The sequence below is a fragment of the Phocoena phocoena genome, chromosome 13, assembly GCF_963924675.1.
Source record: "Phocoena phocoena chromosome 13, mPhoPho1.1, whole genome shotgun sequence".
NCBI lineage: Eukaryota > Metazoa > Chordata > Mammalia > Artiodactyla > Phocoenidae > Phocoena > Phocoena phocoena.
Window position 1 is genome coordinate 79,012,095 of NC_089231.1, and position 17,650 is coordinate 79,029,744.

At 49.0% G+C, this 17,650-nt stretch overlaps 1 protein-coding gene across 1 annotated transcript in view; it reads right to left on the reverse strand.

Moving 5' to 3' along the window:
* Nucleotides 1–17,650, reverse strand: part of KSR2 (kinase suppressor of ras 2) — a 398,943-nt gene that overhangs the window by 156,449 nt on the left and 224,844 nt on the right. The window contains exon 5 of the mRNA XM_065889764.1: nucleotides 7,640–7,824. Within this exon, the coding sequence (XP_065745836.1) occupies nucleotides 7,640–7,824 (185 nt within the window). The remainder of the gene's footprint in view (nucleotides 1–7,639; nucleotides 7,825–17,650) is intronic.

Below are 17,650 nucleotides of genomic sequence, written 5' to 3' on the forward strand. Positions count from 1 at the left end.
TTTTTGCTGCCACAATTCCTGGTGGGAGCAATCATAACAAAAGGTCTAAGGTTGCCCATTGCATGCTGAGCCCAAACTCTTTGTGCTAAGGCAGGAATTCCAAAATATACGGGCCGACCAGAGAAGAGGGAGTTGATAAAAATCCAGCAGTAGGGGCTTCCCTGGTGGTGCAGTGGTTGAGAGTCTGCCTGCCAATGCGGGGGACACGGGTTCGAGCCCTGGTCTGGGAGGATCCCACATGCCGCGGAGCAACTGGGCCCGTGAGCCACAATTACTGAGCCCGCGCGTCTGGAGCCTGTGCTCCGCAACAAGAGAGGCCGTGACAGTGAGAGGCCCGCGCACCGCGATGAAGAGTGGCCCCCGCTTGGCACAACTAGAGAAAGCCCTCACACAGAAATGAAGACCCAACACAGCCATAAATTAATTAATTGATCCAGCAGTAGCCTCACATAAAACATACATACCTACCTGCATGCACTCCCCTGACACGCACACACACAGCACCAGTGCCCCCGTACACACAAAACATGTCATCTTTTAAATGAAGGCACTGTTTCCCTCCTCTCGGGCACTTTCAGTACACTTTCAGAAGCCTCAGTTTTGCAACCATCTTGGTGTAACGGAGGGAACCATTAGTTAGGCCCCAGGAGACCTAGGTTCAAACCCCAGCTCTGTAATCCTGGGCAAGTCCCTTCCACTCTCTGGCCTCAGTTTCTCCATCTGTAAAACGAGAGCTTGCACTCAGTGATTTTTGAGGCACCTACCAGTTCCGACCTCCATGGTTCTAGAGCAGAGGTTAAAAACTGGGAACCCCAAGACCAAATAGGACCCACAAGCCCATGGGGTTATTTAAACGGGTTCACGTATCGTTGAAAGATTTTTCACTGGCTGCTTACATTTTAAAACTGGGAGTCTTCTCATAAACGTCACGGTCTCTGACTTCTTTTGAAAAAGTCAAAGATCTGGCAGCCCTGGGCCCACAAAGAGGGTCTGCACAAGGTAAAACACAGCACCACTTACACAGAAGTCCCGCCAAGACTGCACGGCCTGAGTCCAACCATGAGAAGAGATCAGACAAACCCACACTGAGGGACATTCTCTAAAGCAGCTGGTCCCTGCTCTTCAGAAATATCAAAGTCACAAATGACAAGGGCTAAGGAACTGTTCCTTGACAAAAGCCCTTGACACAACCGCTAAATGCAGTAGGTGACCCCATACTGAATCCTGCGCCAGAAAAAAAAAAAAAATGCTCTAAAGGACGCTATTGAGACAAATTGCTGAAATTGGAAGATGGTTAGATGACAGTCTTGATCAGATAAGCTGACTAAATCTGGTAACTCTGTGTGGTTATATAAGAGAGTACACAACCTAGCCTCAAATGGTCCACCAAAAGGAGGGAGGGGGAGAGAGAGAGAGAGAGAGAGAGAGAGAGAGAGAGAAATCAGGGTTGGGGGCGGGGGAACTGGAGAGAGGAAGCAAATGTAAAGAAATGTTAAAAACTAGTGATTCTGAGTTTAAGGGGTACAGGAATCTTCTGTATTGTTTTTGCAACTTTTCTATAAGTTTGAAACTATTTCCAAAAGAAGCTTTAAAAAAAATGACATATAACCGAGTGATGCTCAAATGTTCACATGTAAAATCCCCTGGAGGGCTGGTGAAATAGAGAATCCTAGACACTCCCCAGGGCTTCTGATGCAGCGGGTCTGGAAGGAGGAAAGTAAGCATCTGCATTTCTCACGAGCTTTCAGGTGGTGCTGCTCTGGGACACGCTTTGAGCACAACAACCTGGTACAACCTAGTTTAAATTGTGGAAGTGTCCACCAGAAGAAGCAGACACAGAAAGGGTTTTTAAAAAGCAGGATTGGGGGCTGCCCTGGTGGCGCAGCGGTTGAGAGTCCGCCTGCCGATGCAGGGGACATGGGTTCGTGCCCCGGTCCGGGAAGATCCCACATGCCGCGGAGCGGCTGGGCCCGTGAGCCATGGCCGCTGAGCCTGCGCATCCGGAGCCTGTGCTCCACAATGGGAGAGGCCACAACAGTGAGAGGCCCGCGTACCTCAAAAAAAAAAAAAAAAAAAAAAAAAGGCAGGATTGGGAGAGGGATGGTGCAAGGAGCGAATGTTTCATTATGAAACTTTCTGTGTCATTTCACTTGTTCCCAGGTGTATATATCTGAACGCCTGCACCTGCCTGGCAAGGGCAGAAGGTCAGTACGTGTTAGCGACCTGCTGGTTTCTGAATATAGCAAAGATGCCAGGTGACATGGGACACGGGTGCTTCTTGTGTCTCCTGGGTGAGGGCAGTGGGAGCAGGCTTTCCGCTGGCTCATTCTTGGGGAGAAAAGTCCTTCAGGTCACTCCAACAGGATATATGTTTTCCCCTTGGAATTGCCACCACTGAATCAGGTCAGACACAAATTTCTCAAAATCTCTCCTGATTCGGAGATGAGAATATGGTTCAGGCAGCCAATTTTTGTCAAGACACACACTCCTCCTACCCCTCTTCCAGGCGGAGGGAGGGTAATGAACCTTGGTCTCAAGGATCATTAAACCGCAATATATAATCACCCCCATCCGGAGTCTCTGTACAGCCCTCCCAGGGCCTGGCTCCTTGGGAGGCCACAGCTCGGCTTCATCAGTCTTTACTGCTACCTGCTGCTGCCACCCTAACAAATCAGGCTTCTGACTCAGCCTCAGGGCACAGGAGGCGGGGCCCTCAACTGAGGGTCAGCTGCCTGTCGCTGTGTCTCCAGGACAAAGAACAGGAGTTGCTTGGAGAAGAGATGAGAAGAGGGCATGGTGAGCTGGGACGAGGCGAGGGCATGCTGTCTTTCAAATACCTGGTGAAGGACAGCATTTCATAAGATCGGGGCCTCGTATCAAACTCCAGCGGGTGCCACTGGGGCCAAGGTGGGGATGTCCAGGTATCATCAGTCACTTGCTGGCTTTTGTAGCTGCTGCCCTGAAGCACTCAACCTCCCACCCCCAGGCAGCTAATAAACTCCCAGAAAACCGCAGGTGGCAAAAGTCCCCCATCATTCCTCACCTTCTACCAAAGATGTTCAGGATGACGTCTTTTGGCCACGTTCTGCAGCTGCCTGGCCCCCACAGGAACGGCTACCACCTGGCACGGTGGGTCCCCGAAACATCAGCACCAGAGTCCGGCGGGGTCATAGTTTGCCAGCCAGCACGGGTGCTGATCGCTGGGCAAACACAACGCTCTGGTGAACAAGAGGCATCCTTGGAGCAAGGCTGGCCCCCACCATAAAATCCCCCAACTAAGCAAGGGTGCCAGAGAGAAACCTTGAACAAGTGAAGCTCCCTACTTGTTGAGCAAGCAAGTTCCAGTGGAGACAGCGTGGCCATTTCACACCCCAGCACTGCAGACGGGCGGATTCAGAATGACTGCAAACTCCACCTCCTTCCTGGCCTGTGACCTTGGGCCGGTTACTTAAATCTCTCAGCCCCAGTTTCTTCATCTGTAAAATGGGATCATAATAGTACCTACCTGATGGAGGACTTGAAGCTTAAACAAAATAACAGAAGTAAATTGCCTCTCCTGAACTGATGAGGCTTGGGGCATTGGCAACGCACAATAAAAGCCATTGCTATTATCACCGCCATTTGCATCACTGTTACAAGCTATCCCATCCCATAATGTACAGCAATAGCTCCCCGAGCTACCCTCTATTGAGATTCAGTGCTCTGAGCTCTGGCCCCTGTGCTAGGAAATTTACATGATTTCCTCATTTTGTCCTCACTACATCCTTGCCGGGTAGAAACAGGCCCACGGGGTTCAGGGATGTGCCCAAAGATATGTCAGCCATCACTTAGTTGCTACAGACCCCGAATCACTTCTGCCAGCCAGTAATGCATGATGCTGTAGGTGGCATTTTTTTCATTCTGAAGAATCTTCTTTATAGGGATCACAGAGGCTACCTAAGTCAGCTGGGATCAGAGATGCCCTCCAAGGAGCCAAAGACACACAGCTTATTGGACCAAAAGTGGTCCATGGGTGGAGGGCATCCAATCAGATACCACGGGGGTAACACGGCATGCATGAAGGCAGCATGGGATAAATCAATACAGCGAGGATGGAGAGGTGAGTCCGTGGTTCTCTACTTCTCTGGGAAGCAGGCTCACTCCTGAGTCAGCATCTTCCACACTGAGCAGCCGAGTCTAATACCTTATGTTTCGTCCATAGCTAACCTTAGACACAGATTCCTCAGAAGCCAGGGCTCCTTCACCTCCCTCCCTCCCCCTGTTTGTCACCCCCAGACCAAGGAAGGAGGGTGAGCCCCAAGGAGGTAAGTGCTTCTTGCAGCCCATCCGAGGTGGCTAGGCACCCCAAGGGTCTAAGACTCGGCCACTCTGCAGCTGGAATCTTCCTAATGCTGACTCCAGGCATTACCATCAGGGGTAACAAGATGCAGGATCACCACCCTTCACAGCACAGCCAGAGCCACAGCTGACTGTGACAAACGGGCGGACAGACTCAGACTGGCAGGGACACAGCCTCAGAGGCTCCCTTGGCTGGGTCATGGGAGGAAGGCTGGCACTGGGGCCCAGAGGCAGGAAGTTCTCCTCTGCAACTCAGAGTGACATGAGATTGGGACTGTAGGAAGCATGGGGGAGCCGGTGCCAGCAGCTGTGTTCTCCCAACAGCCCTGGCCTGGAGACTCCAAAATCAGCATTCTAAGTGAGTCAAAAGATCTGCCTAGGAAAAGCCACTTTGCATACTCACTGGGTAAGCCTTAGGGTTTCTAAGCTCCGGAATGGACCTGTGTGGAGTCTCTTATTGTACAGTTGGGGAAACTGAAACCCAGATAGAGACCGGAAGACGGGATGCAGGTTAGATTTGCATTTGGATTCAAAATCTACAACATGGGCAAGATCACTGACCTTCTGGAGCCTCAGTTTCCTGATCTGTAACATGGGAATGACGATGTCTGCCTCAAAGAGTGCAGTGAATCTTAACTGTGACAATGCAGCTGATGTGCTCAGCAGGGACAAAGGTCATACAGACAATTGGTGACAACACTGAGACTTCAGCAGAGAGAGTCTCATTTCCTGATCTGAAGCCTATTCCAACAGGCTGCCTCTGTTTCTATCATTTGTTAGGATCAAAGAAAATGGGACTGGTCCATAGGGGTCCAGCTAATATTTGGGTTACACACTTGTTCCCCCACTGAGACTAAAGTGCTATCTTTCTCCTTCCTGGGAGATCAGAGCAACCTCTCTGCATACAAGGACCACCAGGACCGTCCAAAGAGACAATAGTGCTTCTAGGGCATCTTAGTATCAGGAGCTGATTTGAATTCAGAGCTTTGCTCCTGCCCACAGGCAAGCAGAGAAGCCTCTCCTCTCAGATGCAGATGGGGCAGGCATGAAAAGTGGGGAGCTATGGCGAATCCTTGCAAAACTCTGGCAGAAGCAGAGGTCTGAAAGTGCAAGTCTGTGGGTTGTGGTTTTTTTTTTTTTTTTTCTTTTTTTCAGCAAGCTGGAAATGTTTCTACTCTGGCCAGAATTAAAGTGCAGGGCTATGGTCAAGCCCTCTGAGGTGGCCATGCTGACATTCACTCAGGGGATGGCGACGCACGAAGACAGATGGCTGCTGGAAGCAGCCGCCAAGCATCACACCAAGGTAAATTCCAAGCACTCTTAGGGCTGTAAGGAAGTGGGGAGTGTGAACTGAAAGGCATTTAGCCACAGCCTCAAAATTAACCATAGAGCCAGAGGATGGAAACGCTACTAGGCTAAGGAGCCAATAAACATCAGAACAACAGCTATCATTTATTAGGCACTTACTCTGGCCAACTACTGTGCAGACAACTTGACAAATGTGAGCTGATCTAATCTTCACAACCATCTATGGCGTAAAGCTATTGTTATCCCCATTTTACAGATGAAGGAAACTGAGGCTCAGAGAGGCTCTTGACTTGCTCGAGGTCCACACACTGCTCAAAAGTAACAGAGCAGGGACTGGAACCCAGGCAGCTCCCTCCAGGGCCGTGACACCCTGCCCCACCCTGCTGTCGTTACACATCGGATATGTCGTCCCCTTTTTTCTCGTCCAGGCTCACCACGCAGCCCTCTGACTGCCACGCAGGCCCACCCACCGTCACGGAGTGTTTCGAGTCTCTCTGACGGTGATTTCTCTTGACAAATTGATAAATCGGCCTCTTCTGGCGTCGACGTGTGTCATGAGTGCTATTTTAGTTTGCTTGATTCAGGGCCTCTACCCTCTGGGCACTGAGATAAGCCAGGCTCTGGAACTTATCCTAACTGATGTCCACACAAGTCTCTCCTGGTACCAGACCCTCCAGTGATTCCTGCAGTGGACTCATGAGACACATCTGTGGCTTGTAAACTGAGTTCACGGTTCTGCCCCGGGCCAACCACCCAGCTGGGCTAAGGCAGAGGTTCTGAACCCAACAGTCTTGACACTGGACATTTGTGTTGGACGTTACGTGTGCAGTTTTCCAGGGAGAAAATTAATAGATTGCATCCAATTCTTAAAGAGCCCATGGCCTCCCTAAAAAAAAATTTAAAACCCTATGTAAAGGTAAGGAATAGAACCCCACATTTAGACAAAGGTATCCCACTGGGTATTTGAGGAACTTGGTTATCAAATCAGGCATGAGAGATAAGCTTGTATACTCTGGAGTGAGAAAGAATCAGATTCAAATCCTGACTCAACTACTCCATAGCTGTGTGACTTTAGGCGATTCTTTGATGTCCCGGGGCCTCAGTTTCCTCATCTATACAATGGGAATAATCCATCTGTACCACTGATTGTTGCAGGAACTAAATGATATCACACATGTGGGTGAGTGGCACATACTGGTGCCCAGTCAACAACACTTACCATCTATCAGAGCATCAACATGTAGACACAGTCTGGCTGTATTAAGGGCAAGGGGTTATTTCCTACAAATTCTAGCACCCCCTCCTCTTCCTGAGTTCCCAGGCAATAACGTTTTTGTCTTGGCTGGCGGACTGGTTGGGCTTTTTTCAGGGGCTCCCCTCTGACCACATCTGTGCCTGTTCAGCAAAAGGGGCCTCTAGGCAGAGAAGATTAAACACCTTCAGAGACCTCAGCTCTTGATCACCAGAAAGTTCCATTTCCTTTCCCAAGAATAACCCCTTTGCTGCAAAATTCATGGGAGCAGAATGTAAGCCACTCCAGGCCACGCTCAGCCCAGTTTGAACCCAAATCCATCTTTGAGATGTAAAGGTTATGCGCATTGACCCGCGGTGGGGGAGAAAATTACAACATTGAATCAGAGATGCCTTATCCACAGTGGCCAGGAAAAATCCTGTGACCGGACTGCTGAGAAGCAGAGGAGAGCAAAGGCTGATGTTTCCTTTAATGCCCTGCATGCTTGCTTCCCGCTGTCATCCCTACACACCTGCAGGCCTAAAAAGAGGAGGCACATGGGACCAATGACAACAGCCTCCCAATTATGCCCCCTTCTCTCCGAAACCATCCCCAGGGGCATGAGTGGCACAGGTGGAGGTGGCAGGCGGACCGTGGATGAGGCGTGTTCCGCGTGCACTTCCCGAGTATTTTCGCGGAAGAAAGAGAAGAGGGTGCGCCCCCGGGCGCGGAGGGCAGCAGGCGCAGCTGCCGGGGACTTACTTGAGGAGAAGTTGGCCTCGGAGTGGACGGGAGGGGTGGAGGGCAGGAAGGGCGCGTGTCCCACGAAGAAGGAGCGGAGCGAGCGCTCTGACAGCAGCGGGGAGCGCTGCTGGGAGGGGATATTCTCACAGCTGCCCACGCTGCTGTGGATCTTGAGGTTCAACGGCTTGCTTTTCTTCTTGGCTCTGAAAGGGAGACAGAAAAAAGAAGAGAGGGAAATGTATCCCTAGCACACACAGTGAGAGCGGGGGGCCCCAATCTCCTTAGCGTGGCACCCAGTAACCACTCCCCACCTCCATCTGGCCCTGCCACCCTCTCCGGCTCCCTCCCACTGGGCTCCAGCCACATACTTTGTGCTCCCTCGCACTGGGCTTATGCACTTCCCACGGCCTGGGAAACCCTCCCCTTCTTTGTCGGGTCAAGGCCCCATATGTTTTTTTACAACTCTGGTGTCCTCTCCTCCAGGAAGCCTTCCTTGACACCCCAGTCCATCCCAACCAGGGTTGAGTGTTCTTCCTCCAGGAAGCCTTCCCTGATACTCCCCCTTTCCTCCTAGCTTGGGTTGGTGTTCCTCCTCCATCCTCCTAAAATATTCTCTCTATATCTCTGTGGCTGCACTTTCCTATATTTTCCAAACTTGTTCTTTTAGGCTCTGTCTCCCAAGTGGACTGAGGGTCTTTGAAGCCAGTGACTCTGTATTGTTTGTTTCTCCATCTTTGGCAACCAGCACAGAGCCTGGCACGCAGTAGGTGCTCACGAAATGTCTATTAAATGATCGATCTGGATGAAGACGGCCACTCATAATGCTGCATTTTAATTCTCCATCTTCCAGGCCTTTGAGCTCCTTGAGGGTCGGAACCTGTGGTTTTTGTTGTTGGAGCTCTCAGCCCCTAGCTCGGCCCCAGCTGAATAGAATGTACCTCTTGGGCTGGTTCTGAAACATTTCTCCCCTTCCTCAGGAGTTTAGGTGATCAGTTGAAGAGAGTTTGCTCCAAAATTAACCTCACCGCCTTCCCCCCAACTCCCCCAGTGCCCTGTTCAGGTGTGGCCAGGAGTTGGGCGCCCTCTTGTGGCCAAAGCAAACCTGCCTCGGAAATGTTCACAGATCCGGATGGAGGGCCCAGGAAGGGGTGTTCATTTAAGACTAGAGGCCTCCCACACAGGCAGCGTAAAAGTCACCCTCTCCAGGAGTCTGCTGCCCCTCAGCTTTAAGGAGTTCAAGTGTGCCTGCAGAGTTGCCCCCCGTGGTCGCTGCACCGACAGCCAGGAAGGCGCCTCCTGCTAGAGCAGCACGCGCTGGCCGGCTCACCCCGAACCGTGGCTGCAGAAGAGCAGGCAGCGGGGGTGGCGGCGTTTCATCCCACACGAGCGTCCAGTGGTGGAGAGTCACAGAGGCGTCTACACAGAGGGAGTGCAATGTAGGAGTTACACTCGCAGGCTTTGGGGTCAGGGAGTCTGGAGCCTGGGTCCTGACTGTGACCTCAGGAAAGTGAACTCACCTTTTCTTCGTGCCTCAGTGTTCTCACCTGGACGATGGGGGAAACCACAGCACCTACCTAAGAAGGATGGATGACGATTGTACGGGATCATGTGCTTGGCACGCGGCCCGGCACAGAATGAGGGTTCAGGTGACCTGATGTTAACATCACTATGACCAGGTTCAACTGGCTGTCTGTAGAGCAGGGGCTTAACCTTGAAGAAGCCAAGCCATGTTTTTCACCTGAAACATCCAGCAGCTCCCTCAACCCACCATGACCCTTGGCAGATGAAGAGGATGCAGTCAAACCCTGCAGCAATATGTACCGTGATGATCTCCCAAACACAGATGGCAGCCTTGAGGCACTGGGCCACTAAGTGATGAGGCCAGATCCCTTATGCAAGAAGAACCAAGTCTATATGTAAAACATAACTAATAAGGACCTACTGTACAGCACAGGGAACTCTTCTCAGTACTCTGTAATGACCTATATGGGAAAGGAATCTAAAAAAGAGTGGATGTATGTATATGTGTAACTGATTCACTTTGCTGTACAGCAGAAAATAACACAACATTGTAAATCAACTATACTCCAATAAAACATTTTTAAATAAAATAAAATAAATAAAAAGAAGAAGGAAGTCTAACCCAGCACAGATGTAATCGTAGCTCAATGCTGCTGCACTCATGGCCACAGATGGAGCAGAGAAGGGGTGTGTATAAATAAATGTTAGTTGGACAGATGGATGGATGGATGGATGGATGGGTGGATAGAGGGGAAAAGGGTGAAAAATGGAAGGATGGAATGAATGAAGGACAGAGAGGATAAGAAGATGAAAGAATGGGATGGCAGGGGCTTCCCTGGTGGCGCAGTGGTTGAGAGTCCGCCTGCCGATGCAGGGGACACGGGTTCGTGCCCCGGTCCGGGATGACCCCGCATGCCGCGGAGCGGCTGGGTCCGTGAGCCATGGCCGTTGAGCCTGCGCGTCCGGAGGCTGTGCTCCACAACGGGAGAGGCCGCAACAGTGAGAGGCCCGCATACCACAAAAAAAAAAAAAAAAAAAAAAAAGAATGGGATGGCAAATGGATAGAATGAAAGAGAGAATGAGAAGATGGAAGGATGGAGAAGGGGAGGATGGATGGAAGGAAGAATGGATGGATGGATGGATGGAAGGGTGAAAAGGTCAAAGGATGAAAGGGTGATGGATGGATGGATGCAATGAAGGAGGAGGGGATGGTAGGATGGAAAGATGGATAGAAAGAAAGGAGGAAGAGAGGATAGGAAGAAGAGAAAGTGGGAGGATGAATGGCTATTTAATCAGAGAAAGCGGAAGGAAATTCTATATCGCTTCCCACCCACCAAGGAAGTCTTTGTAGACAGGACGTAGGATTCACCTTTACCATCTGTGCTCATTACCCAGACATGCTTGGAGGGGAAAGCAGACACAGCCGACTGTGTCTGACGACTGTGGCCGTGACTAAAATTTAGTGGCTATTTTTCAGTATATCCTGCAGATGCTGTTAAAAGGAACACCCTCTCCATGATCTTCACAGATATTAGATGTCTATTACATAAATGTATTTTTCTGGAAATGGGGCCAATTCTGGGGAAAGCAGCAACATGAAACGCTGGCACGGGCAGCTCCATCCTCTGGGGCTGTATCAGCAGTGGGTGGACATGCCGCTTTCTGGACGGGCTCTCTGGCATGGCAGGCTGGACCACAAACTGTACCTAGGAAAATGTGCTTGTTTTACCAGGGACAGCAAAGGCCTAGTCCAACGCTGGCGTCTAGCAAAGTTCTTGCAACCGTCCTGATTTGCATAGCATATTTGAACGAAAAGGATCCTGAGAATTGTCACCTCTTCACGTTGGTTCATTACTTTCCATCTCCAGCCCAGAGTTCCGGACCAAGCCACCTTCCTCCCTCACCTAAGCTACTGCTGCTGCCGCCTCTTAAAATCCTAATCCCACTTTTGTTTCCCTCTGCTCTGTTTTTTTTGTATTGAGGTCAAATTCACATAAGGTTAACCGTTTTAAAGTAAACAACTCAATAGCATTAAGTACTCACAGTGCTGTGCAAACACTACCTCCATTTAGCCCCCCAAGTATCTTCCCCATCCCCAAAGGACACCCTCTGCCCATGAAACCATTACTCTCCATTCCCCTTTGCTACAGCCCCTGGCAATCACTAATGTTTTCTGTCTCTAAGGATTTGCCTATTCCAGGTATTTCATATAAATGGAATGAATCATCCAATACGTGACCTTTTGCGTCTGGCTTCTTTTACTTAGTGTCATGTTCTTGAGGTTCATCCATGTTGTAGCATGTATCAAAACATCATTCATTTTAATGGCTGAATAACACCACCTGACTTTTAATTCTTTACAATGTATTTTCTACCCAGCAGTTAAAGTGATGTTTAAAAATGGTACATTGTATCATGTCACCCTCAGCTTAAAAACTTCCAAAGGTTTTCCATTGTTCTCCCTTCCCGTGGCTTACAAAAGCTTCATAGCACCCTCAGCACCCTCTCTCCAACTTCTTTACCGTCACCTTGTCACCCTCTGACTCTGGTCATCTCCCTGGTCCTTGACCACACCAAGTTGTCATCCACCTCAGGGCCTTTGCACATGCTGTCCCTCTGCCTGGGGCGCTATTCCCCATCCTGTTAGTGGAGACCTACTCACCTTTAGGCATCACTTCCTTAGAGACACTGTCCCCAATCCTCAGAACTAGTCAGATCTCTAGGCTACATGTGCTCCCAGCACTATGTGAATTCTGCATTTACTTATGTGGTTACTGAATGTCTGTCTCCCCCATGGCCTGTGCCCCCCACACACAAGGGAAGAACCTGTATCCCCAGCACCTAACACAAAGCAGGCACGCCACAGTGGCAAAGCCAAGATCAGATGCCGGGTCCACAGACTCCCAACCACGTCTATGTGCCCCAGCTCGGGCTAGGACCTGACATCCTCCATCTGGGGGGCGGGGGGCGGGCAGGGAATTCTAAAGGACCGTGTCCCAGTTTCGATCTGTGAGTCAGGAGGACTGTTTATCAGCATCTTCCCAGTTAATTCTCAAATATGGGCTCCTTGAGGGCGGAGATGCATCTTATTTCTTTCGCCAGCCTCTGGCCACCTCTGTGTGGATCTGGCGGACAGCTCTGCACTCATAAGGCTCCTGATCGATGCCCATTTGCCAGCTAGCCTCTCAGAGCCTTTATCACAAAGGTTGCCAAGGGAAGCCCCAGACTGATGCTTAGACTTTGCACCGTTTCCTCTCCCCAAAGTCTGCTGGATTTTGAGCTAAGCCGAGCCGCTGGCTCACACGGCCCCTCAGCTTCCTCAAGTGTGGGGTTGTGTCCCCTTGCACTTGAAAGCCTTCACCAGCCAAACCCCTCAGCATATCATTAACGGGGTCTGGGGCATCTGGCCCTGCCGACTGGCAGGAAATGACAGGGCTGGGAACAGGCAGGCTCCTCGCAGGCATGGCAGGAGGACAGGCACAAACACACATTCTCACACACCACCTTGGGCAGCAAAGTGCTAATCCAGTAGCCATTTCCCCAAACAGGAAAAAAATGCCCGCTGGTCTAACCCGCAGTTGCGTGAGCTGCCCCTCCCCCTCAAACTGGGCCATTTAAATCCTTTGCAGTTGGCCTGATCTGATTACCCAAGAGGAGACCTCCAGGAAAGACCCTTTTCAAAACCAAAGAATAACACCAGTTCTTGGGTGAAAGGGGGTAGAGGTGGGGGGAGTACTTAGGAACCCTCGGCTCAGCTGCTCAAGCGTGGGGAAGGAGGAGGTTTGGAAAAGCCTAACACTGGGAGGATGTTTATTGAGAATCCATTGTGGTCCTTGGCCACAGGCAACAACCCTCATTTCTGGCTCAAGCATGCCCAGAGCATGACAAGAATCAACAGGGGCCCTGGCAAAAAAAGGAGCACTGAGGAGTCAGCCAGACAACAGAAGCTGCATTTCCCCAGGTGTGGAGGAACAGGCAATGCTTTTAGATGAGACATGGATGCCGTTTTTGTATTTTAAAATTTGAAATATTGATTTTGTACGCCAAGTCCATAATTTCATGCAGTTATTTCACAGTATACGGCCTTATGTAAAATACACTAAGAAGAATTAAAAGAAGAGGAAGAAAAGGAAAAGAAAGAAGGAGAAGGAAAAGAGGAAGAACAAAGGAGATGGAGGAAGAGACACTGGCTGAAAAAAAAATGTCAAATAAATTCTAGTATAGGTCCCACCAGAGTGGCTAAAATAGAGTTGACAGTACCAGATGTTGGCAAAGGATACAGAGCAACCAGAATTCTCATAAAATTCTGGTGAGACTGTGAATGGGTACAACCATTTGGAAAAACAATTTGACAGTATCTACTGAAACTGAACATATGCTCTGACCCAACAATTTCATAAGGTATTATGTCCTTAACCAAAATGACCGCCCATGTCCACAGAATGACCTGTGTAAGAATATTCATGCCAATGTCATTCATATGGGCAAACACTGGGGAAAATCTCAATGTCCATCAATAGTAGTATGGATAAATACATCGCAGTATACTCGTTTATTTGACTACTGCACGACAATGAAAAAGAGGAAACTACTGCTATACTACAATATGGCTGAGCCTCAAAGATACAGTGTTGGGCCAAAGAAGCCAGCCACAAAACAGTTCTATGTTGTATGAGTCCATTGTGATTCCATTTACATTGAGTTCAAGAATAGGCAAAACTAATCTATGGTGAGAGACCCCAGAAGAGTGATTTTCTTTGGGGAGGTTACTGACTGGAAGGGGAACCAAGAATCCTTCTGGGGGCTGGACATGTCCTCTGTTTTGACTGGGTGAGTCACCTGGGTGGATTGATAAATAAAAATGCATCAAACTGTACACAAAAATTGTGCACTTTACTTCTGAATTAAACTTATGCCTTACAAAAAGTTTTTTAAAACAACAGTATAAAAAACAAACAACCCAATTAAAAAATGAGATTAAAATTAAAAGATTTGGGCTTCCCTGGTGGCGCAGTGGTTGAGAGTCCGCCTGCCGATGCAGGGGACGCGGGTTCGTGCCCCGGTCCAGGAAGATCCCACATGCCGCGGAGCGGCTGCGCCCGTGAGCCATGGCCGCTGAGCCTGCGCGTCCAGAGCCTGTGCTCCGCAATGGGAGAGGCCACAACAGTGAGAGGCCTGCGTACCGCAAAGAAAAAAAAAAAATAAAAGATTTGAATCGACATTTCTCCAAAGAAGATATACAAATGACCAATAAGCCCATAAAAAGATGTTCAGCATTACTAGTCATTAGGGAAATGCAAATCAAAACCACAATGAGATGCCACTTCACACCCACTAAGATGGCCATAACCAAGAAGTCAAAAAATAATAAGTGGTGGTGAGGATATGGAGAAACTGGAACTCTTTTCCATTGCTGGCGGGAATGTGCTGCAGCCACTGTGGAAAACAGTCTGATGGTTCATTCCTCAACAAGTTAAACATGGAATTACTATCTGACCCAGCAATTCTACTCCTAGACATATACCTAAAAGAACTGAGAACAGGTGTTCAAACAAAAACTGTACACAATGTTCACAGCAGCATTATTCACAATAATCAAAAGGTGGAAACAACTCCCATGCCCATCAAAAAGTGAATGGGGGCTTCCCTGGTGGCGCAGTGGTTGAGGGTCCGCCTGCCGATGCAGGGGGCGCGGGTTCGTGCCCCGGTCCGGGAGGATCCCGCGTGCCGCGGAGCGGCTGGGCCCGTGAGCCATGGCCGCTGGGCCTGCGCGTCCGGAGCCTGTGCTCCGCAACGGGAGAGGCCACGACAGTGAGAGGCCCGCGTACAGCAAAAAAAAAAAAAAAAAAAGTGAATGGATACACCAATTGTGGTCTATCCAGACAATGGAATATTATTCACTATTATGAAGTACTGATTCATGCTACAATGTAGATGAACCTCAAAAACATGAGCTAAGTGAAAAAAGCCACATGCAAAGGCCACATATGACGATTCCATTTATATGAAATACCCAGACTAGGCAAATCTATGGAGACTAAAAGCAGATTCGTGGTTGCCCAGGGCTGGGGGCAGAAGGGGAGATGGGAAATGACTGTTTAATGGGTCTGGGGTTTCCATCTGAGGTAATGGAAATGTTTTAGAACTGGATAGTGGTGATAGTTGCACAAGATTATAAATGTACTTAATGCCATTGAATTGTACACTTTAAAATGGTAAATTTTATAGGATGGATAAACAACAAGGTCCTACTGTATAGTACAGGGAACTACATTCAATATCCTGTGATAAACCATCATGGAAAAGTATATGAAGAAGAATATATATGTATAACTGAGTCATTTTGCTGTACAGCAAAAATTAAACACAACATTGTAAATCAACTATACTTCAATAAAATTTAAAATAAAAATGGTAAATTTTATGCTATGTGTATTTTATATAATTAGAAAAAATAATAGCAATAAAAAATAATAGCGATACATGAAGCATATTTCTCCCCCCTCCTAGCTGTGTGACCTTCATCAAGTCACTTAACCTCTCTGAGCATCAATGTCCTCACCTGTAAAAATGCCTAATAATGCCTCTACCTCACAGGGTTGTATGAAGACCCAATGAAATAATGGACTTCAATGCCTCACAGAGTACCTGGCACCTGAGCTAGGGAGCTCTTCTCACATTTGTCCCTTGCCAAGAAATTTCTTTTCCTCTAGACACAGACTGAGGCTCCTTATAGGCGAAGTCTGTCCCATGTGAAAGTAGGTCAGGACTCAATATCAAGAGAAGATGGATAAGTATCCACAAAGAGGACCAAAGAATTCCTCTTTACTCTGGACTTCTTGCCTCGGGAGAAGCACATGAAGGTCTGAGGACAACACTGACCCATCTCTGGGGTGATTGACACCAGACGGGGAAGGCATGAACCCTCCTGGAAGAAGGGCAGTTACAAAAGGATTTTCAAAGGCATCCAGAGAAAAGGCTCAGTGAGGAATGCTTGCTCAGGGCAGCCCTTTCCCTCCACTGTGTTCTTCCTAGGACCCCTCTAGGCTCTCACCGTCAGTGCCTATTATATGCTAAGGGAGTCCCTTGGCACCACTCAGATTAATTTTATCACTAAAAGAAGAGAAACACCCACTGCCTCTGACAGAGTAGTCACTAGGGAATGGACTTGAGACTGGTTACTTTATGAAATTCTTATTCTAGTGGTGTACTAATTTCCTCATTTGCTCTCTAGAATATTCTAGAACTAGAATATAAGCCCCATCTCAATCTTGTTCACCACTGTGAATGCCTGACACGTAGTGCCCCCGAAATTATATTCTGGAAGAATGCACAAGTGAATATTATCACCAAGCTTCATGGGCAGTTCCATTTTACAGATGAAGTAACTGAGTCCAGAGAGCACCAGGATTCAAACTCAATTTGTCCAAAGCCAGAGCCCAGATCCCCACAACTACGTGTGACACCGTTCCAGTCCAGCACCAGGGAGGGGGTTTTCTCCAAAGCTCAGGATCCTGGACCCAGACATCTTCATCACATACTAGAAGTTAGGGTTCAAGGGTTCTGTAAAGGAGACACATGTGGGCTCCTTCCCACCTCGGTCACACAGAGATCTGGACTGGGGAACAGATTCTTGCAAAAACCAAAGCAGAGTTTCCCCAAAGTATAAAACAGCACTGCTAAGGTGCCAGAGAAGAGATGCCGCCTGCCTCTGTCCCACCAAGCCCAGCTCCCAAGACACAGGATCTGGCTTGGGAGGAAGATGGTTCCCAGGTCATGGAATCTGGTTTGGGGGTAAATGTGGCTCTTAGGAGTGATCCAAGTAACCTCCAAGGGACCTCTGAAGTGTGCAGGCTGGTTTTCTGTGGATGAGGACAGCAGACAATACAATAATGTGCTCATCAAGACCTGGGAGTCAAACAGTCCTGGATGGAGGTCCCACTCCCCCTAGCTGTGTGGTCTTGGGCAAGTTCCTTCCCCATTCTGAGCCTTTCTCCTTGTTTTTCAAAGAGGGCTATCACCGAGGTGTGGAAAGGATCACACAAGATAAAAGGGATCTGTGAGGCGTGAGGCCCGGCACCATCCTCTTGGATGTGTACAAAACAATCTGTATTGTTTCCAGTCAATTTCCTACTTCATGAAGGCACGTGACGTCAACTCTGTTTTCCCTGCCTCTTCTTACCTCGAATGAGCTCTACCTCAGCTCCTCCATGCCTTCACTCTCCTAGAACCCTATCATATCTTCTCTCTGGCACATCCTTAAAGGCTCGGCTCGAGGATGACCAGCTCTGATCCCTCCAGAACCATCTGCCTCTATGTTGCCATCAACAGCTCAGCACGTGCATCTGTGTCATGCCCTGAGCACTCGCTGCAGTCCAGACACCAGCCCTGCACACACAGTAACTCACGTGATCCTCCCCACAGCCCTGTGGAGAAGGTTCTACGGTCATACCCATTTTACAGATGGGAAAACTGAAGCTCACAGAGATGATATGGCACTTCGTTGCA